The following is a 22,422-nucleotide window of genomic DNA, read 5'->3' as shown; positions in this document are numbered from 1 at the left end:
CAAGGGGATTAAGGCATGAATAAGGATTTCAGCAGTGGAAGAGCTGAGGTAGGGACAGAGTGACACATTGTTAGAGGTGCAAATAGGTGGTCTTTCTGATGGTGAGGATATGAGACTCAAATCTCAGCTCAAGGTCAAACCGGACTACAGGGCCGAAAACTGACTAAGTCAAAGACATTGGGGAAGTTGATGGTTAGTGATGAGGGAGTGAAGTTGGAAGACAATGGCTTCAGTTTTCCAAATGTTTCAGCAACAACAACTTGCATTTATATAGCGCATTTAACGTAGTAAAACATCCCAAGGCGCTTCACAGGAGTGTTATCAAACAAAACTTGACACCGAACCACACAGATATTAGGGCAGATGACCAAAAGTTTGGTCAAAGACCAAAGACTTTTTAAGGACCGTCTTAAAGTAGAAAAGAGTGATAGAGGTTTAGAGAGGGAATTCCAGAGCTTAGGGCCTCGGCAGCTGAAGGCACAGCCATCAATGGTGGAGTGATTAAAATTGGGGAGGTGCAAGAGGCAAGAATTGGTGGAGCGCAGATATCTCGGAGGGTTGTAAGCTGGAAGAGGCTACAGAAACAGGGAGGGGAGAGGCCATGGAGGAATTTGAAAACGATGTGAATTTTAAAACCGAGGCATTGCTTAACCGGGAGCCAATGTAGGTCAGCGAGCATGGGTGAACGGGACTTGTTGCAAGTTAGGATACGAGCAGCAGAGTTTTAGATAAGCTCAAGTTTATGGAGGGTAGAAGATGGGAGTCTGGCCAGGAGTACATTGGAATAATCAAATCCAGAGGTAACAAAGGCATAGATGAGGGTTCCATAGCCGATGAGCTGAGGCGGTGTGGAGTCGGGTGATATTATGCAGATTGATGTAGGTGGTCTTAGTGATGGTGCAGATATGTGGTCGGAAGCTCAGCTTGGGGTCAAGTACGACACCAAGGTTGTGAACAGTCTGGTTCAACCTCAAACAGTTGCCAGGGAGCGGGATGGAGTTGGTGGCTAGGGAAGGGAGTTTATGGCGGCGTTCAAAGTCAATTACTTCGGTCTTCCCAATATTTTTTTGGAGGAAATTTCTGCTCATCCAGTACTGGATGTCAGACATGCAAACTGAGAATTTAGGGACTGTGGAGGGGTAGAGAGAAGTGGTGGTGAGGTAGAACTGGGTGTCGTCAGCGAACGTTTTTTCAAATCATATTGATGAAGGGCAGCATGCAGATGAGAAATAGGAAAGGGCCAAGGATAGATCCTCGGGGGACTCCAGAGGTAACTGTGAGAGTGGGAAGAGATGATTCTTTGGCTATGATTAGATAGATAGGGATGGAACCAGGTGAGGGCAATCCCATGCAGCTGGATGACGGAGGAGAGGCATTAGAGGAGGTCAACTGTGTCAAAGGCTACATACAGGTCGAGAAGGATGAGGAGGCATAGTTTACCACAGTCACACATGATGCCATTTGTGACTTTGATAAGAGCCGTTTCAGTGCTGTGGTAGGGGTGGAAAACTGATGGGAGGAATTCAGACGTGGAGTTCCGGGAAAAATGGGCACGCATTTGGGAGGTGACCGTATGTTCAAGGACTTGGGGGAGGAAGGGGAGATTGGAGATGGTGAAAGATGGAGAAAGTGGATGAGCAGGGGTAATGCATTGCAGCCACGGAGAATGTCATTCATGATTTTGTAAGGGCCATTTTGGTGCGCTGGGTGGGGCTGGGACAGGATTAGACGGATTCAAACAGGTCGTTGAGGGAGAGACAAGCATAGATCTGTGACATTGGGGGGAACTTTAACTCCCAAAATCAGGTGGGTTTGGTTTAAGTGGGATGTAAAAAAAAAATCTAAAACCCGCCTACTTCCGGTTTTAACGGAGCTGGGACAGGGGGTGGGTAACCAAGCTGCTAGCAAGAGGCCGGTTGGTCATTTAAATAGAATGAATCTGCGTGTCTCAGAATTAACCACTGCTTTAAATTTAACCCTGGCCGCAGGGTTTGCGGGCTTTGAGAAACCCGGCAGCCAAAGGAAGGTGAGAACTGCTGAATCCAGGAGGTAACTACCTTTCCACTTACCTGCTGGACCCAGTTTACCTGCTTCATCCACCCCCTACAATTGGACACACCCTAACCCGTCAGATCTCCCCCGACCCTTCCAATATTATCTCCTCCAACCCTTCCGATGAACTCCCCCAGACCCCGCCTCCATTTATCCTACCCTGTATGCCCCTTGTCATCCCGGGGGCTTTGGATGTGCTCGTTCCATCCTTTTTCTTTAAGGGAATATACTTGCTCTGAAACCTCTGGATCTCCTCCTTGAATGCCTCCCACTGCTCTGATATTGATTTCAAGTAGTTCTTTCGAGTCCACTATGGCTAAATCACCTCTCAGCTTAACAAAATTGGCTTTTCCCCAGTTGAGAACTTTTTTTTCCTGGTCTATCTGTTGCTTGAACAGTGTCCATAGGCTATGCACTCATGTAAAAATGGAGCTGCAGGGAATGCCTCTTCCTTTTTTTGGGGTCCATCCATTTACAACAGCAGCAGCAATAATTGGCACTTACATAGAAAATGTACCAATGTGCTTTACAGGTGGGAGAGAAGATAATATGGATAAATGAAATAATGGAACAGAAAGTGAGTCATGGTGCAAGAATGAGGAGAGGTGACTGAAAGTTTGGTCACCAAGATGAATTTTGAGTTTGAGGAGATAGAGAAGTTTTGGGCGAGAGTTCCAGGAAATGGGGCTGGGCCAGCATACGTCTCTGCCACCAATGGCTTGACAAAGTAGTTGGGGTGTGGAGGTGAGGTTGACAGAAGTTAGAAGTGCACGAGGGAAATAAGGTTGAAAGAGGTTGCAGCGATGGGTGATGTGAGGACATAAAGGGATTTTAACATAAGGACCAGAATTTTAAATTTTGATAGGTAGTTAGTCTGGGCCAGCAAGGATTGGAGTGACTGGTGAGTGGGATATAGTGTAGGGCAAAATATAGGCAGCTTAAAAGTCCATATTGCTGCTTTTGGCATAGCTGTACATACGTGACTCTGCTTTATTGCTGTTGTTTGACCAAAGAAGGTAGTGAAATGCTTAGGAGCCTCATTGATAGCTTCTTAATGCTGTACGAGATTTATAATCTGTGCCTGCTTGTCAAGGGAACGGTGTATTTGGGCTATTTGCAAGAAGCTGCACTCTGTGGTATACATCTGCATTTACAGGTTCTAAAGGAGGGGAGGGTCACAACAGTTGAGATACAATGTAAGCCATAATTTTTAAATGTAACCACATGTTAGCATGCATATTTTTGTAACTTTGTGTAAGTTTGCACACCAAATTTCTTCTTCACCTGTTCTTGTGTTTAGGCCACAGGCAGCGTTCCCCATAAGCTGCACAGCTCTCTGCTGGTCCTGCACAGCCCGGGACAGGCTTCTGCAATGTTAAAGCTCATGCATGCGCGATACTGTGAATGGGCCGTGCAGCCCCTGTGCACCCAAAAAAAGTTACCGGGAAACATTGGTCACAGGCGAGGCAGTATTCACGCATTCTGTCAGCTGCATTCATGCAGCTTTGGCATTGCTCTACATTGCAGGGTGACCCTCATCTCTAAAAAGAACATCCTTCTCTGCAGGAACTCCAAAGCTGTATCTCTAAATGAGGCAGTGCTTTTCCTTTGCTTCCAACCGATACCCCTGCCCTCTGTTGTAGACAACTTCAAGACTGACAAGCAGGCCTTTAATAGCAGCTGGTACTTTATAATCTTACTGCTGACCTGATGGTGCTCCCAGTGAGTCCTGTGTAGAGCAATGTGGGTGTTGAAAAATGTATTATAATTAGGTGACCTCTTATCACAGCATGAGGTTAGCAGCATACGCCATAAAGTGTCTGAAGAGCTGCAGGACTATTCTGCAGCAGTGGGGCTGCATTGTCCATCCCTTAAACTTTTATATTCCATGATATATCTACATTTAAGGAATAATTCCTCATTCCCTAAAATGATATTGATGTCAGACCCAGAGTTACTTTCGATATCGCCTGTGCTCAGTGATCATACATCCTGCTTTGTTCTTTCTCTCTTGCTGCCTCTCAAATTCTCCTGTTTTAATTCTGTTGTGTAATGTGTTGGTAGAGGAGAGATTTAAATTTGTATTTTTTTGACTATTCCACGCTGAAACCTGCTCACCCTTCGCCTTTGTTCCTGCTGATTGGCTCCTGGTTCTCTAATGCCTCAAATTTAAAATGTTCATCCCCATGTTTAAACTTCTTCTCTTGCTCCTCCTGATCTCTAACCTCCTCCAGACCTATAACTCCATTCCTCTGACCATGGCTTGTTGTGCATTTCCTCCTCCCTTCAGTCCACCATTGGCGGCCATGTCTTCAGCTGCCTAAACCCTACACTTTGAAATTCCCTCCCTAAATTCCTCTGTCTTGGCAACTCTCTCTCTTCCTCCTTTTAATATCCTCCTTAAAACCCACCTCCGACCAAGCTTTTTGTCATCTCTCCTAGCTCCCCTTCTTTGGCTTGGCCGTCCTAAGTTAAAGGTGATCTTTAAATGGAAGTTGTTAATATTATTTTTTTTTAAACTACAGATCATTGTTAATAAAGCACCAACAAAGGTAGCTTCAGGGCAGAAACATTACAATATGGTTGGGAGCTATCCAGATAGCAAAGATGCTTGGGAAGTCAAACCTCTGCTAGAGGTAAGGAAGACCTGGAAGAGAGAACATTTTAATTAAATAATGCTTTTAAGGTGTTGTTTTTGTTACAAACACTGAAACTGTCATACAAGTCTGAACTAACTGCTACTTCTTAAATTATAGCAGATGCACCCTACATACTCTACACATTGGACGATTTCCTAAATTTTAATAGAAGCATACTATAGGTCTAACTATAAAACTGCAATATTGTATATTTTTTGGAACCTAATATGCACTAAAGGACTTCTGCACTGATGAAAATTGGTATGAAATGAATGACAGTGGTACCACATTTCCATATCTGAGCGGTGTTGAGGCCCATCTGTGCCATCACCGTGAGAAGATGGAAAATTATTGTAGCCTGGATAATCTCCAGTGCATCCTGGTAAAGGTGGCTTGCCAACATGCCATATGCCCATCTGTTTTGTAGGAATGAAGGACATGCAGAATAAAACATTTTTGAGGAAGAGTTTGGAGAATCTGACTCTCTAAAAGATACAGAAATAAATATCCAAATTCTTTACACTGTGTGTATGTGTGTCTTGAGTTAACTTAGCCAAAAACTGGGAATTTTGTTTGTGTTTAACTTTCTATCTGTTAGTTTTCTGTAATCTATTTTTCTGAAGAATCTAATATTTCTACTTTTCAGCAATTCAGCTTTGATATCGCCAAAAGTGCATCCAAAGTTTGCCTTGCGCATCTGTTTACATACCAAGATTTTAAACATGGAACACTTGGGCTAGCTTATGTTGGATCACCAAAACCACGAGCATTAGGTGGCATTTGCCCTACACGTAAGTCCAAATGTAAATGAAATTTTAATTTCAAAATTTGGTTCAGTAGTGAAGAAATAAATGGATAAAATGCATTGTGTTATCTTTATTTTAAATTTATTATATTATTGGAACAAAATTGTTGAAGTCAAGTTAGTATAAGAATGATATTCCGTTGGGCCAATTTTACACATGTATGCTACAGGCAGCGAGTCTCATTGCTAGTTGCGCATATCAGGAAATCATGGGCACACTACTGTGATTTCTTGCTGTTAATTTCAATCGATGAGAAATGGTGGGAAGTGTGTGTACAATATCCTGATATGTGTGGTAGGATGAGGCTTCTGCTAGCAATAAATAAAAATAGCCGATGTGAAAATGAAGACGCCTTCAAGTCAGACTAGAACAATGAGAACATTTTGTCGTCTTCTTTTGGGAACATTGTATCAATAGTTGTATCATCTAGGAATGTTTTTTCACCAGCCTATGATCACCCAACCATGCAGAAGATAATTTACCTAAATACTGGATTAACCAGCACTAAGAACTATGGGAAAACAATCCTTACCAAGGTATATTACACATTACTTCTTAAGATTTCAATTTGTCTTAATTTTTGTCAAAGTTGAGAAGGAACTCATACCATTTGTTGAGGATACTTGTTCTTTGTTTTGCTAATATACTATACTTACTCCCTTATGCTAGTATGCTATATCATTACTGTATTGCAATTCATTTTTCTAGCTTTATTAGCTGCTCATATTTCAAAAATAATTATCTATGTTTGCACTCTGAGTTTCCAATCTCAATGCTGCTTCTTCAAGCTGAGTGGTGAAATATATCTATCTTGGTATACCAGCACCTGCATTGTTAAATATCAAGCTCATGGGTGAATGCTGCATTATAATTTGTCCCTGTTGCTTTTTTCTTCGCCATCCCATCTCTCTCCCACCCCAGCCACATTTGTTACATTCACTTAAGATTCATCCTGAACTTGAGATGATTTTTAGATTGTTGGTAATGTGTGGCTGGGGAAGGAAGGGATGGGATGGGGAAGAAAAAGCAACAGGAGGCAAATCATTTTTTCCCTATCTATTTCCGTTTCTTTTCCTCCTATTGTTTGCTCTTGATCTCGCTCTCCAGCTAAGGAAACTTACAGACCACAGTCTGATTCCGGTTGTCTAGAAATTTTATACTGACATAACATGGCATTGAAAATTTGTGAAACAGTAAAATTTCTCATGGAACTTATCTGATGAGTTGGAATTTGCACAAAATTAATTTCAGTTCATTTGTACCATTCTAGGTTTTTTGTGCATCTTTTTCCTTCAATCTTGTGTCTTCTGTGTAAATATAAAAAAGAACCAACAATGTTTTGAATTAAAACAAATCTCTGGTTAATTCCCTTATGCTTTAAAACATTATTTTAAAAACCTATAAATTGAAATGTATAAAATGTTTAATTTTAAGCCTGTAATCATTCAGTACTCTGGACTTATTTGGAATATGGTGTGCATTTTCAAAATAGGGCAGGAAAATTATTTTATTCAATAGATTTTACAGGTTTTTTTGTACAGGTGTACTGCATATATTTTCACTGAGTTTGTTTTGCGTGGCTTTATTCATGCCACTCTTTTTTTTTAAAAGATACAACTGTCTTTGTTGAAATTTTTAAGTCACAAAGGGCTGTTTACCCAGAATTTTCTTGATTTTAATTACAAAACAGGAAGCAGATCTTGTCACTACTCATGAATTGGGCCATAACTTTGGAGCAGAACATGATCCAGATGGCCATGAATGTGCCCCAACTGATGATGATGGTGGGAAATACGTCATGTATCCCATAGCAGTGAGTGGTGACCAGGATAATAACAAGGTACAATAGAACTGAATTTTTATTGCATAGCCGTTAAACAGTGTTTAGATTGTCTACCCCTACTTTCTAAGGAATGCGGAACCATAACCCTGGTAAGATCTGATTGGCTGGCCAACAGCTATTTGGTACTAGCCAACTTTTTCAAAATACACATTCAATGCACTCAAACTGTGAACCTTGAGTTGAATAAAAGAAAATTAATAAAAGTGGTGCAGTAGGTTAGCACATTATTCTTTCACCTCTGCATTCTGAATTTGAATCCAACCCAGAGTGGTGGGATTAAAATTTCCCTGTGCTGCTCGCGTAAGAGTTTCTTGTGTTTGAGCAGCCTTGTGCCAGCTTCTTGTGGCTGTGGCTCCGTAGCACAAAGCCAAATGTATTTCACCAGATGTTGGCATTAATTTGGGAGGACGCAAAATTGGCTGCTGTGGGAAATGAAAAAGTTCAGCGGTGAAGTATGGATAGCTTTTTCGAGTTGCAGTTCATACATATTGTTGGGAGCGGTAAAAACAGAGGGACATTTACTCGGCACCTAAGTGTATTTAAAAAAAGGAGGCAGACAAAAAGCAGGAAACTATAGACCAGTTAGCCTAACATCTGTGGTTGGGAAAATGTTGGAGTCCATTATTAAAGAAGCAGCAGCAGGACATTTGGAAAAGCAAAATTCGGTCAGGCAGTCAACATGGATTTATGAAGGGGAAGTCATGTTTGATAAATTTGCTGGAATTCTTTGAGGATGTAACGAAAAGGGTGGATAAAGGAGAACCAGTGGATGTGGTGTATTTGGGCTTCCAGAAGGCATTTGACAAGGTGCCACATAAAAGGTTACTGCACAAGATAAAAGTTCACAGGGTTGGGGGTAATATATTAGTATGGATAGAGGATTGGCTAACTAACAGAAAACAGAGAGTCGGGACAAATGGTTCATTCTCAGGTTGGCAACCAGTAACTAGTGGGGTGCTGCAGGGATCAGTGCTGGGACCCCAACTATTTACAATCTATATTAACGACTTGGAAGAAGGGACCGAGTGTAACGTAGCCAAGTTTGCTGACGATATAAAGATGGGAGGAAAAGCAATGTGTGAGGAGGACACAAAAAATCTGCAAAAGGACATAGACAGGCTAAGTGAGTATATTTGGCAGATGGAGTATAATGTTGGAAAGTGTGAGGTCATGCACTTTGGCAGAAAAAAATCAAAGAGCAAGTTATTATTTAAATCATCATCATCATAGGCAGTCCCTCGGAATCGAGGAAGACTTGCTTCCACTCCCAAAGTGAGTTCTCTGGTGGCTGAACAGTCCAATATGAGAGCCACAGACCCTGTCACAGGTGGGACAGACATTCGTCGAGGGAACGGGTGGGTGGGGCTGATTTGCCGCGTGCTCCTTCCGCTGTCTGCGTTAGACCTCTTCATGCTCTTTGCGTTGAGACTCGAAGAACTTAACGCCCTCCCAAATGCACTTTATCCACCTCGGGTGGTCTTCGGCCAGGGTCTCCCAGGTGTCAGTGGCGATGTCGCACTTTACCAGGAAGACTTTGAGGGTGTCCTTGTAACGCTTCCGCTGCCCACCTTTGGCTCGTTTACCATGAAGGAGCTCCACATAAAGCATTTGCTTAGGGAATCTCGTATCTGGCATGCGAACTATGTGGCCTGCCCAGCGAAGCTGATCGAGTGTGGTCAATGCTTCAATACTGGGGATGTTAGCCTGGTCGAGGACACTGATGTTGGTGCCCCTGTCCTCCCACGAGATCTGCAGGATCTTGCGGAGACATCGTTGGTGATATATCTCCAGCGACTTGAGGTGCCTTCTATACATCGTCCATGCCTCAGGTTCATACAGGAGAGCGGGTATTACTACAGCCCTGTAGACCATGAGCTTGGTGGTAGATTTGAGGGCCTGGTCTTCAAACACACTTTTCCTCAGATGGCCAAAGGCTGCACTGGCGCACTGGAGGTGATAAATCTCCGCATCAATGTCTACCTTTGTTGATTAGATGCTCCCGAGATATGGGAAATGATCCACATTGTCGAGGGCTGCGCCGTGGATCTTGATGATTGGAGGGCAGTGCTGTGTGGCAGGGACAGGCTGGTGGAGGACCTTTGTCTTACGGATGTTAAGCGTAAGGCCCATGCTTTCATATACCTCAGTGAATATATTGACTATATCCTGGGAATGTGCGCAGATGCAGGCATCGTCCACATACTGCAGCTCAACGACAGAGATTGGGGTAATCTTGGACCTGGCCTGGAGATTGTTGATTGTGAAGTGGAGCATGGCGGTGAGGAAGATTTGAGAAGAGGGTTGGGGCAATGACTCAGCCCTATTTGACCCCAGTCCGGACGTGAATTGGGTCTGTAATGGATCCGTTGGTAAGGATCACGGCCTGCATGTCGTCATGAAGCAGGCGAATGATGTTGACAAACTTTTGGGGGCATCCGAAATGGAGGAGGACGCTCCATAGACCCTCATGGTTGACAGTGTCAAAGGCCTTTGTAAGATCGAAGAAGGCCATGTATAAGGGCTGATGCTGCTCCCTGCATTTTTCCTGCAGCTGTCGCGCTGCAAAGATCATGTCCGTTTCTTCTCTGGAGGTTGTAAATCTGTGGAATTCGCTGCCTCAGAGAGCTGTGGGAGCTGGGACATTGAATAAATTTAAGACAGAAATAGACAGTTTCTTAAACGATAAGGGGTTATGTGGAGCGGGCAGAGAAGTGGAGCTGAGTCCATGATCAGATCAGCCATGATCTTATTGAATGGCGGAGCAGGCTCAAGGGGCTGAATGGCCTACTCCTGTTCCTATTTCTTATGGTACTGTATGTGACCAGGGAGTCTTTGGTATTGAATGCCCAAAAAGGAAATGCTCAAACTTTCCAGCACTGAACTTCAGAAGGGGAAAATTGGCTTGGATTTCTACTTTTGATTGAGCAGAAGTTGTCAGATAGCAAAGTGTAGGCATGTTGATGTTTGATCAAGGACAGGAACAGGCTTAACTGTGATCCCTGTCGGGGTTCAATAGCCTGCCGACGCTCACTGTTGAGGCTCACACATGAATAATCACAGACATCCATGGAACTAAAACCCAGTCAGAAATCAACACGTTCACGAAGTTAGGGGAGATGATTGGTTGAGAAAATGGCCATGAAATAAAATAAAATTATTATCTAATGGGTAAAAGCACTGTCTGGTAAAACATTAAGCCATGCAGACATGGAGGTTCCATATTTTATATCTGGTCTGTACTGATCTTACCAGAAATGTAGTTGGGAAACTACAGTTGCCCCTGTGTCTCTGTCATAGTGAGGGGAACATCAGCCAGGATAGCTATCCTCCTCCTAAGTGTGTGTATATATATCAATGTAAAAGAATTTATTTCAAGTTTTACAATAATTTGAATCAATATGCTGAGAGATTCTATTCAGCTAGTGTTATGCTAATTAATGTAGTGCAGTTTTGGCGATGGTGCCCTCTCACCCCTCGCTCAGTGTGTCATGACTTTCTGGTCTGTAAATTCTATTCAGTGTGTGTGTACTGTGTTGGGTTTCTCGAGCATTAACATGTTGTACCATAAGCATCGGTGATACTACAGCATTTCCTCCATCACGACACAATACGCAAGAGGTTTAACAAAGGTTTTTAAACATTAAATTTGCAGATATGAAGTTATGGAATAAGAGTTAAATTTGTTTCTAGTGTTATTTATAGATATCGAGAAGCCTTTAAAAAGAACAATTGCTTATGCTGTAATTCAGTTTAATTTATCATATAGTAACATGTAATAGAAACAAACGTATCATGCTTATGTTTTAAACTTCCCTAGCAAATACAGTGCTAGGCTGAGTATTTAACTTGGCCAGATGCATTTTACTTCTCACTTATGAAGCGATTTGGCGGGCCTCCACCAACCTCTTCACCCACTGATCCACTTGTACTGGACATGCTGTTGCATGTGAGAGCTACCTGGACTGTGTTCCAGGAGGCAGTCACATCCCTTGGATTAATTAATTCAAATTTTGTCCGTGGTCAGTGGACAAGAGGGTGTGACTACAAGCGAGGCAGGTATGGGGAGTCAGGAGGTAGTGATGAACGAGCCTCAGCCCTTGATCTTGTCCAACAGGTTCGAGGCTCTTACTCCCTGTGTGGACGAGAGCAGGGAGGATAAGCAAACTGTGATCCAGGGAGCCATTCAAGTGGGGGGAGTAAAAAGAAACGTTGTAGTGGTAGGGGACAGTATCATTAGGGGGATAGAGAAGGTTCTCTGCAGCCGTGAGCGTGAGCCCCGAAGGCTGTGTTGCCTGCATGGTGCCAGGGTTAAGGACATCTTCTCAGGACTGGGAGGGGGAAGATCCAGTTGTCATGGTCCACATGGGTACCAACGACATAGGTAGGATAAACAAAGAGGTTCTGCTGAGGGATTGAGCAGCTAGGGGCCAAATTAAAAAGCAAAACCACAAAGATAATAATCTCTGGATTACTACCTGAGCCATGTGCAAATTTGCATAGGGTAAATAAGATCAAAGAGTTAAACACGTGACTCAAAGACTTGTGTGGAAGAAATGAGTTTTGGTTCGTGGCACACTGGCACCAGTACTGGGGTAAGAGAGAGCTGTTCCGTTGGGGCGGGCTCCACTTAGACTGTGCTGGGTCTAGGGTCCTGGCGAATCAAATAACTAGGGCTGTGGAGAGGGCTTTAAACTAATTAGTGGGGGGGAGGATTCAGGTGAGCGAAAATTTACAAAGTCAAAGAATAAGGAGAAGGCAGTAGAGCAGGTTAGCACTGGGGGAAATGAAAAGCAGAGCGTGCCAGGAAGGGACAGAATGTATAAACATAAAAGTGAATCAGAAAGTGGGGTCAAAGCAAGAAAAAATGGTTTTTAAAAAAAAAAACTAATTTAAAAGCTCTTTATCTGAATGCACATAGCATTCATAACAAAACAGCTGAGTTGACGGCACAAATAGATACAAATGAGTATGATCTGATAGCCATTACAGAGACGTGGTTGCAAGGTGACCTGGACTGGGAACAAAATATTCAGGGTGTTTGACAATTCGGAAGGACAGGCAGAAAGGAAAGTAGGTGGGGTAGCACTGTTAATAAAGGATGAGATCAATGCATTAGCAAGAAATGATATTGGCTCAGAAGATCAAGATGTTGAATCAGTTTGGGTGGAGATAAGGAATAATAAGGGGGAAAAGTCGCTGATGGGCGTAGTCTATAGGCTCCCTAACAATAGCTATACTGTTGGACGGAGTATAAATCAAGAAATAATGGAGTCTTGTTTTTTAAAAAAAAAGGAACGGCAATAATCATGGGCGATTTTAACCTTCATATTGATTGGACAAAGCAAATTGGCCAGGGTAGCCTTGAAGAGTTCATAGAGTGTATTCAGGATAGTTTCCTTGAACAGTACGTTGCGGAACCAACCAGAGAGCAGGCTATCTTAGATCTGGTACTGCGTAATGAGACAGGATTAATAAATGATCTCTCAGTAAAGGATCCTCTAGGAATGAGTGACCATAACATGGTTGAATTTCAAATTCAGTTGGAGGGTGAGAAAGTTGGATCTCAAACCAGCGTGCTAAGCTTAAATAAAGGAAACTACAAAGGTATGAAGGCAGAGTTGGCTAAAGTGGACTGGGAAAATAGACTAAAGTATGGGACGGTTGATGAGCAGTGGCAGACATTTAAGGAGATATTTCATAACTCGCAACAAAAATATATCCCAATGAGAAGGGAAGACTTTAATAATAGCAGGGATAACCATCCGTGGCTAACTAAGGAAATAAGGGATGGTATCAAATTGAAAACAAGGGCACACAATGTGGCCAAGACTAGTGGGAGGCCAGAGGATTGGGAAACTTTTAAAAGCCAGCAAAGAACGACTAAAAAATGATAGAGAGGGAAGATAGATTATGAAAGTAAACTAGCACAGAATATAAAAACAGATAGTAAGAGTTTCTACACGTACGTAAAAAGGAAAAGAGTGGCTAAAGTAAATGTTGGTCCCCTAGAGGATGAGACTGGGGAATTAATAATGGAGAACAGGGAAATGGCAGAGATATTGAACAAATATTTTGTATTGGTCTTCACGGTGGAAGACATTAACAACATCCCAATAGCAGATAATCAAGGGGCTATAGGGAGGGAGGAACTTAATACAATCACTATCACTAAAGAAGTAGTACTCGGTAAAATAATGGGACTAAAGGCGGACAAGTCCCCTGGATCTGATGGCTAACAGCCTTAGGTCTTAAAAGAAGTGGCTACAGAGATTGTGGATACATTGGTTGTAATCTACCAAAATTCCCTGGATTTTGGGGCGGTCCCAGCGGATTGGAAAACCGAAAATATAACGCCCCTATTTAAAAAAGGAGGCAGACAAAAAGCAGGAAACTATAGACCAGTTAGCCTAACATCTGTCATTGGGAAAATGCTGGTATCCATTCATCATCATCATCATCATCATTATCATAGGCAGTCCCTCGGAATCGAGGAGGACTTGCTTCCACTCTTAACATGAGTTCTTAGGTGGCTGAACAGTCCAATACGAGAACCGCAGACTCTGTCACAGGTGGGGCAGATAGTCGTTGAGGGAAGGGGTGGGTGGGACTAGTTTGCCGCACGCTCTTTCCGTTGCCTGCACTTGATTTCTGCATGCTCTCGGTGATGAGACTCGAGGTGTTGTGCACCCTCCCGGATGCACTTCCTCCACTTAGGGCAGTCTCTGGCCAGGGACTCCCAGGTGTCAGTGAGGATGTTGCACTTTATCAGGGAGGCCTTTGAGGGTGTCCTTGTAGCGTTTCCTCTGCTCACCTTTGGCTTGTTTGCCATGAAGGAGTTCCGAGTAGAAACATAGAAACATAGAAACATAGAAAATAGGTGCAGGAGCAGGCCATTCAGCCCTTCTAGCCTGCACCGCCATTCAACGAGTTCATGGCTGAACATGAAACTTCAGTACCCACTTCCTGCTTTCACGCCATACCCCTTGATCCCCCGAGTAGTAAGGACTTCATCTAACTCCCTTTTGAATATATTTAGTGAATTGGCCTCAACTACTTCCTGTGGTAGAGAATTCCACAGGTTCACCACTCTCTGGGTGAAGAAGTTTCTCCTTATCTCGGTCCTAAATGGCTTACCCCTTATCCTTAGACTGTGACCCCTGGTTCTGGATTTCCCCAACATTGGGAACATTCTTCCTGCATCCAACCTGTCCAAACCCGTCAGAATCTTAAACGTTTCTATGAGGTCCCCTCTCACTCTTCTAAACTCCAGTGAATACAAGCCCAGTTGATTCAGTCTTTCTTGATAGGTCAGTCCCACCATCCCGGGAATCAGTCTGGTGAATCTTCGCTGCACTCCCTCAACAGCAAGTATGTCCTTCCTCAAGTTAGGAGACCAAAACTGTACACAATACTCCAGGTGTGGCCTCACCAAGGCCCTGTACAACTGTAGCAACACCTCCCTGCCCCTGTACTCAAATCCCCTCGCTATGAAGGCCAACATGCCTTTTGCTTTCTTAACCGCCTGCTGTACCTGCATGCCAACCTTCAATGACTGATGTACCATGACACCCAGGTCTCGCTGCACCTTCCCTTTTCCTAATCTGTCACCATTCAGATAATAGTCTGTCTCTCTGTTTTTACCACCAAAGTGGATAACCTCACATTTATCCACATTATACTTCATCTGCCACGCATTTGCCCACTCACCTAACCTATCCAAGTCACTCTGTAGCCTCATAGCATCCTCCTCGCAGCTCACACTGCCACCCAACTTAGTGTCATCCGCAAATTTGGAGATACTACATTTAATCCCTTCGTCTAAATCATTAATGTATAATGTAAACAGCTGGGGCCCCAGCACAGAACCCTGCGGTACCCCACTAGTCACTGCCTGCCATTCCGAAAAGTACCCATTTACTCCTACTCTTTGCTTCCTGTCTGACAACCAGTTCTCAATCCACGTCAGCACACTACCCCCAATCCCATGTGCTTTAACTTTGCACATTAATCTCCTGTGTGGGACCTTGTCGAAAGCCTTCTGAAAGTCCAAATATACCACATCAACTGGTACTCCTTTGTCCACTTTATTGGAAACATCCTCAAAAAATTCCAGAAGATTTGTCAAGCATGATCTCCCTTTTACAAATCCATGCTGACTTGGACCTATCATGTCACCATTTTCCAAATGCGCTGCTATGACATCCTTAATAATTGATTCCATCATTTTACCCACTACTGAGGTCAGGCTGACCGGTCTATAATTCCCTGCTTTCTCTCTCCCTCCTTTTTTAAAAAGTGGGGTTACATTGGCTACCCTCCACTCGATAGGAACTGATCCAGAGTCAATGGAATGTTGGAAAATGACTGTCAATGCATCCGCTATTTCCAAGGCCACCTCCTTAAGTACTCTGGGATGCAGTCCATCAGGCCCTGGGGATTTATCGGCCTTCAATCCCATCAATTTCCCCAACACAATTTCCCGACTAATAAAGATTTCCCTCAGTTCCTCCTCCTTAATAGACCCTCTGACCACTTTTATATCCGGAAGGTTGTTTGTGTCCTCCTTAGTGAATACTGAACCAAAGTACTTGTTCAATTGGTCTGCCATTTCTTTGTTCCCCGTTATGACTTCCCCTGATTCTGACTGCAGGGGACCTACGTTTGTCTTTACTAACCTCTTTCTCTTTACATACCTATAGAAACTTTTGCAATCCGCCTTAATGTTCCCTGCAAGCTTCTTCTCGTACTCCATTTTCCCTACCCTAATCAAACCCTTTGTCCTCCTCTGCTGAGTTCTAAATTTCTCCCAGTCCCCAGGTTCGCTGCTATTTCTGGCCAATTTGTATGCCACTTCCTTGGCTTTAATACTATCCCTGATTTCCCTAGATAGCCACGGTTGAGCCACCTTCCCTTTTTTATTTTTACGCCAGACAGGAATGTACAATTGTTGTAATTCATCCATGCGTTCTCTAAATGTCTGCCATTGCCCATCCACAGTCAACCCCCTAAGTATCATTAGCCAATCTATCTTAGCCAATTCATGCCTCATACCTTCAAAGTTACCCTTCTTTAAGTTCTGGACCATGGTCTCTGAATTAACTGTTTCATTCTCCATCCTAATGCAGAATTCCACCATATTATGGTCACTCTTCCCCAAGGGGCCTCGCACAATGAGATTGCTAATTAATCCTCTCTCATTACACAACACCCAGTCTAAGATGGCCTCCCCCCTAGTTGGTTCCTCGACATATTGGTCTAGAAAACCATCCCTTATGCATTCCAGGAAATCCTCCTCCACTGTATTGCTTCCAGTTTGGCTAGCCCAATCTATGTGCATATTAAAGTCACCCATTATAACTGCTGCACCTTTATTGCATGCACTCCTAATTTCCTGTTTGATGCCCTCCCCAACATCACTACTACTGTTTGGAGGTCTGTACACAACTCCCACTAACGATTTTTGCCCTTTAGTGTTCTGCAGCTCTACCCATATAGATTCCACATCATCCAAGCTAATGTCTTTCCTAACTATTGCATTAATCTCCTCTTTAACCAGCAATGCTACCCCACCTCCTTTTCCTTTTATTCTATCCTTCCTGAATGTTGAATACCCCTGGATGTTGAGTTCCCAGCCCTGATCATCCTGGAGCCACGTCTCCGTAATCCCAATCACATCATATTTGTTAACATCTATTTGCACAATTAATTCATCCACTTTATTGCGGATACTCCTTGCATTAAGACACAAAGCCTTCAGGCTTGTTTTTTTAACACCCTTTGTCCTTTTAGAATTTTGCTGTACAGTGGCCCTTTTTGTTCTTTGCCTTGGGTTTCTCTGCCCTCCACTTTTCCTCATCTCCTTTCTGTCTTTTGCTTTTGCCTCCTTTTTGTCTCCCTCTTGCTTTGGGAGTCTCCTGTCTGGCATGCGAACAATGTGACCAACCGCGGTGGAGCTGATCAAGTATGGTCAGTGCTTCAATGCTGGGGATGTTGGCCTGGTCGAGGACGCTAACGTTGGTGCCTCTGTCCTCCCAGGGGATTTGTAGGATCTTGCGGAGACATCGTTGGTGGTATCTCTCCAGCAACATGAGGTGTCTGCTGTACATGGTCCATGTCTCTGAGCCATATAGGAGGCGGGTATTACTACAGCCCTGTAGACCATGGGCTTGGTGGCAGTTTTTGAGGGTCAGGTCTTCAAACACTCTCCATCAGGCGGCCGAAGGCTGCAATGGTACACTGGAGGCGGTGTTAGAAAATAGGTGCAGGAGTAGGCCATTCGGCCCTTCGAGCCTGCACCGCCATTCAATGAGTTCATTGCTGAACATGCAACTTCAGTACCTCATTCTTGCTTTCTCGCCATACCCCTTGATCCCCCCCTAGTAGTAAGGACTACATCTAACTCCTTTTTGAATATATTTAGTGAATTGGCCTCAACAACTTTCTGTGGTAGAGAATTCCATAGGTTCACCACTCTCTGGGTTAAGAAGTTTCACCTCATCTCGGTCCTAAATGGCTTACCCCTTATCCTTAGACTGTGACCCCTGGTTCTGGACTTCCCCAACATTGGGAACATGTTTCCTGCATCTAACCTGTCTAAACCCGTCAGAATTTTAAACGTTTCTATGAGATCCCCTCTCATTCTTCTGAACTCCAGTGAATACAAGCCCAGTTGATCCAGTCTTTCTTGATATGTCAGTTCCGCCATTCCGGGAATCAGTCTGGTGAACCTTCGCTGCACTCCCTCAATAGCAAGAATGTCCTTCCTCAAGTTAGGAGACCAAAACTGTACACCATACTCCAGGTGTGGCCTCACCAAGGCCCTGTACAACTGTAGTAACACCTCCCTGCCCCTGTGCTCAAATCCCCTCGCTATGAAGGCCAACATGCCATTTGCTTTCTTAACCGCCTGCTGTGCCTGCATGCCAACCTTCAATGACTGATGTACCATGACACCCAGGTCTCGTTGCACCTCCCCTTTTCCTAATCTGTCACCATTCAAATAATAGTCTCTCTGTTTTTACCACCAAAGTGGATAACCTCACATTTATCCACATTATACTTCATCTGCCATGCATTTGCCCACTCACCTAACCTATCCAAGTCACTCTGCAGCCTCATAGCATCCTCCTTGCAGCTCACACTTCCACCCAACTTAGTGTCATCTGCAAATTTGGAGATACTATATTTAATCCCCACGTCTAAATCATTAATGTACAATGTGAACAGCTGGGGCCCCAGCACAGAACCTTGCGGTACCCCACTAGTCACTGCCTGCCATTCTGAAAAGTACCCATTTACTCCTACTCTTTGCTTCCTGTCTGCCAACCAGTTCTCAATCCACATCAGCACACTACCCCCAATCCCATGTGCTTTAACTTTGCACATTAATCTCTTGTGTGGGACCTTGTCGAAAGCCTTCTGAAAGTCCAAATGCACCACATCAACTGGTTCTCCCTTGTCCACTTTACTGGAAACATCCTCAAAAAATTCCAGAAGATTTGTCAATCATGATTTCCCTTTCACAAATCCATGCTAACTTGGACCTATCATGTCACCTCTTTCCAAATGCGCTGCTATGACATCCTTAATAATTGATTCCATCATTTTACCCACTTCCGATGTCAGGCTGACCGGTCTATAATTCCCTGTTTTCTCTCTACCTCCTTTTTCAAAAAGTGGGGTTACATTGGCTACCCTCCACTCAATAGGAACTGATCCAGAGTCTATGGAATGTTGGAAAATGACTGTCAATGCATCTGCTTTTCCAAGGCCACATCCTTAAGTACTCTGGGATGCAGACCATCAGGCCCTGGGGATTTATCGGCCTTCAATCCTATCAATTTCCCCAACACAATTTCCCGACTAATAAGGATTTCCCTCAATTCCTCCTTCTTATTAGACCCTCTGACCCCTTTTTATATCCGGAAGGTTGTTTGTGTCCTCCTTCGTGAATACCGAACCAAAGTACTTGTTCAATTGGTCTGCCATTTCTTTGTTCCCAGTTATGACTTCCCCTGATTCTGACTTTAGGGGACCTACATTTGTCTTTACTTTTCTCTTTACATATCTATAGAAGCTTTTGCAGTCCATTTTAATGTTCCCTGCAAGCTTCCTCTCGTACTCTATTTTCCTTGCCCTAATCAAACCCTTTGTCTTCCTCTGCTGAGTTCTAAATTTCTCCCAGTCCCCAGGTTCACTGCTATTTCTGGCCAATTTGTATGCCACTTCCTTGGCTTCAATACTATCCCTGATTTCCCTTGATAGCCACGGTTGAGCCACCTTCCCTTCTTTATTTTTACGCCAGACAGGGATGTACAATTGTTGTAGTTCATCCATGCCGTCTCTAAATGTCTGCCATTGCCCATCCACTGTCAACCCCTTAAGTATCATTCGCCAATCTATCCTAGCCAATTCATGACTCATACCTTCAAAGTTACCCTTCTTTAAGTTCTGGACCATGGTCTCTGAATTAAATGTTTCATTCTCCATCCTAATGTAGAATTCCACCATATTATGGTCACTCTTCCCCAAGGGGCCTCGCACAACGAGATTGCTAATTAATCCTCTCTCATTACACAACACCCAGTCTAAGATAGCCTCCCCCCTAGTTGGTTCCTCGACATATTGGTAGAGAAAACCATCCCCTATGCACTCCAGGAAATCCTCCTCCACCGTATGGTTTCCAGTTTGGTTAGCCCAATCTATATGCATATTAAAGTCACCCATGATAACTTCTGCACCTTTATTGCATGCACCCCTAATTTCCTGTTTGATGCCCTTCCCAACATTACTACTACTGTTTGGAGATCTGTACACAACTTCCACTCGTGTTTTCTGCCCTTTGGTATTCCGTAGCTCCACCCATACTGATTCCACATCATCCAAGCTAATGTCTTTCCTTACAATTGCATTAATTTCCTCTTTAACCAGCAATGCCACCCCACCTCCTTTTCCTTTCTGTCTATCCTTCCTAAATGTTGAATACCCTTGGATGTTGAGTTCCCAGCCTTGGTCACCCTGGAGCCATGTCTCCGTGATGCCAACCACATCGTATCCGTTAACTGCTATCTGCACAGTTAATTCGTCCACCTTATTCCGAATACTCCTCGTATTGAGGCACAGAGCCTTCAGGCTTGCCTTTTTAACACACTTTGACCCTTTAGAATTTTGCTGCAAAGTGGCCCTTTTTGTTTTTTGCCTTGGGTTTCTCTACCCTCCACTTTTATTCAACTCCTTTCTGTCTTTTGCTTCTGACTCCATTTTGTTTCCCTCTGTCTCCCTGCATTGGTTCCCATCCACCTGCCATATTAGTTTAAGTCTTCCCCAACAGCACTAGCAAACACTCCTCCTGGGACATTGGTTCTGATCGTGCCTAGGTGCAGACCGTCCAGTTTGTACTGGTCCCACCTCCCCCAGAACCGGTTCCAATGCCCCAGGAATTTGAATCCCTCCCTGCTGCACCACTGCTCAAGCCACGTATTCATCTGAGCTATCCTGCGATTCCTACTCTGACTAGCACGTGGCACTGGTAGCAATCCCGAGATTACTACTTTTGAGGTCCTACTTTTTAATTTAGCTCCTAGTTCCTTAAATTCGTCTCATAGGACCTCATCCTGTTTTTTTACCTATATCGTTGGTACCAATGTGCACCACGACAACTGGCTGTTCATACTCCCTTTTCAGAATGTCCTGCACCCGCTCCGAGACATCCTTGACCCTTGCACCAGGGAGGCAACATACCATCCTGGAGTCTCGGTTGCGGTCGCAGAAACGCCTATCTATTCCCCTTACAATCAAATCCCTTATCACTATCGCTCTCCCACTCTTTTTCCTGCCCTCCTGTGCAGCAGAGCCAGCCACGGTGCCATGAACTTGGCTGCTGCTGCTCCCCCCTGATGAGTTATCCCCCTCAACAGTACTCAAAGCGGTGTATCTGTTTTGCAGGGGGATGACCGCAGGGGATCCCTGCACTACCTTCCTTGCGCTGCTCTTCCTGCTGGTCTTCTATTCCCTATCTGGCTGTGGACCCTTTACCTGCGGTAACACCAACTCACTAAACGTGCTATTCACGTCATTCTCAGCATCGTGGATGCTCCAGAGTGAATCAACCTTCAGCTCCAATTCTGCAACGCGGTCCATCAGGAGCTGAAGACGGATACACTTCCCGCACACGTAGTTGTCAGGGACACCAGCGGCGTCCCTGATTTCCCACATAGTACAGGAGGGAGCATAACACGTGTCTGAGCTCTCCTGCCATGACTTAAGCCTTAGATTAACTTAAATTGGCAACAACAATGCTAAAAGTTAGTCACTGATATAGAAGAGAAAAAAGAAAAACTACTTACCAATCACCAGCCAATCACTTACCACCTTGGCTGTGACGTCACCTTTCTATTTCTTTCTACTTCTTTTTTACCTTCTCACTGTAGCTGCACAAGCTCGCCTTTTGTACACTTCTCGCCGACCCCGGACTCCCGCCTCTCCGATGCACTTCCCGACGTCTCTCGCGGCCTTTATAGGCCTCTCGCCGACCCCGGACTCGCGCCTCTCACGGCCTTTATAGGCCTCTCGCCGACCCCGGACTCGCGCCTCTCCGACGCACCTCTTGACGCCTCTCATGGCCTTTATAGGCCTCTCACCGACCCCGGACTCGAGCCTCTCTGATGCACCTCCCGCCCCCTCTCGTGGCCTTTATAGGCCTCTCGCCGACCCTGGACTCGTGCCTCTCCGACACACCTCCCGACGCCTCTCGCGGCCTTTTGTAGGCCTCTCGCCGACTCCAGACTCCCGCCTCTCCAACACATATAAGATAAGCGGGCTCGACAAGGTGGATGCAGAGAGGATATTTCCACTCATAGGGGAAACTAAAACTAGGGGACATAGTCTCAGAATAAGAGGCCGCCCATTTAAAACTGAGATGAGGAGGAATTTCTTCTCTGAGGGTTGTAAATCTATGGAATTCTCTGCCCCAGAGAGCTGTGGAGGCTGGGTCATTGAATATATTTAAGGCGAAGATAAACAGATTTTTGAGTGATAAGGAAATAAAGGATTATGGGGAGCAGGCAGGGAAATGTAGCTGAGT

General features: G+C 44.3%; 1 protein-coding gene across 4 annotated transcripts in view; it reads left to right on the top strand.

Annotated features, from left to right (window-relative positions):
* LOC139267129 (disintegrin and metalloproteinase domain-containing protein 17-like) overlaps positions 1-22,422 on the top strand; it is an 85,709-nt gene that overhangs the window by 40,242 nt on the left and 23,045 nt on the right. For 3 of the 4 annotated variants that reach the window (XM_070884968.1, XM_070884971.1, XM_070884970.1), the window contains 4 exons: positions 4,578-4,688; positions 5,338-5,494; positions 5,945-6,033; positions 7,188-7,337. In XM_070884968.1, coding sequence (XP_070741069.1) covers positions 4,578-4,688; positions 5,338-5,494; positions 5,945-6,033; positions 7,188-7,337 — 507 coding nt within the window. The remainder of the gene's footprint in view (positions 1-4,577; positions 4,689-5,337; positions 5,495-5,944; positions 6,034-7,187; positions 7,338-22,422) is intronic. The other variant, XM_070884969.1, reaches the window with a different exon arrangement.

Source organism: Pristiophorus japonicus, chromosome 7 (genome assembly GCF_044704955.1).
Source record: "Pristiophorus japonicus isolate sPriJap1 chromosome 7, sPriJap1.hap1, whole genome shotgun sequence".
NCBI classification, from domain to species: Eukaryota; Metazoa; Chordata; class Chondrichthyes; family Pristiophoridae; genus Pristiophorus; species Pristiophorus japonicus.
This window is presented reverse-complemented; position numbering and strand designations above follow the sequence as displayed.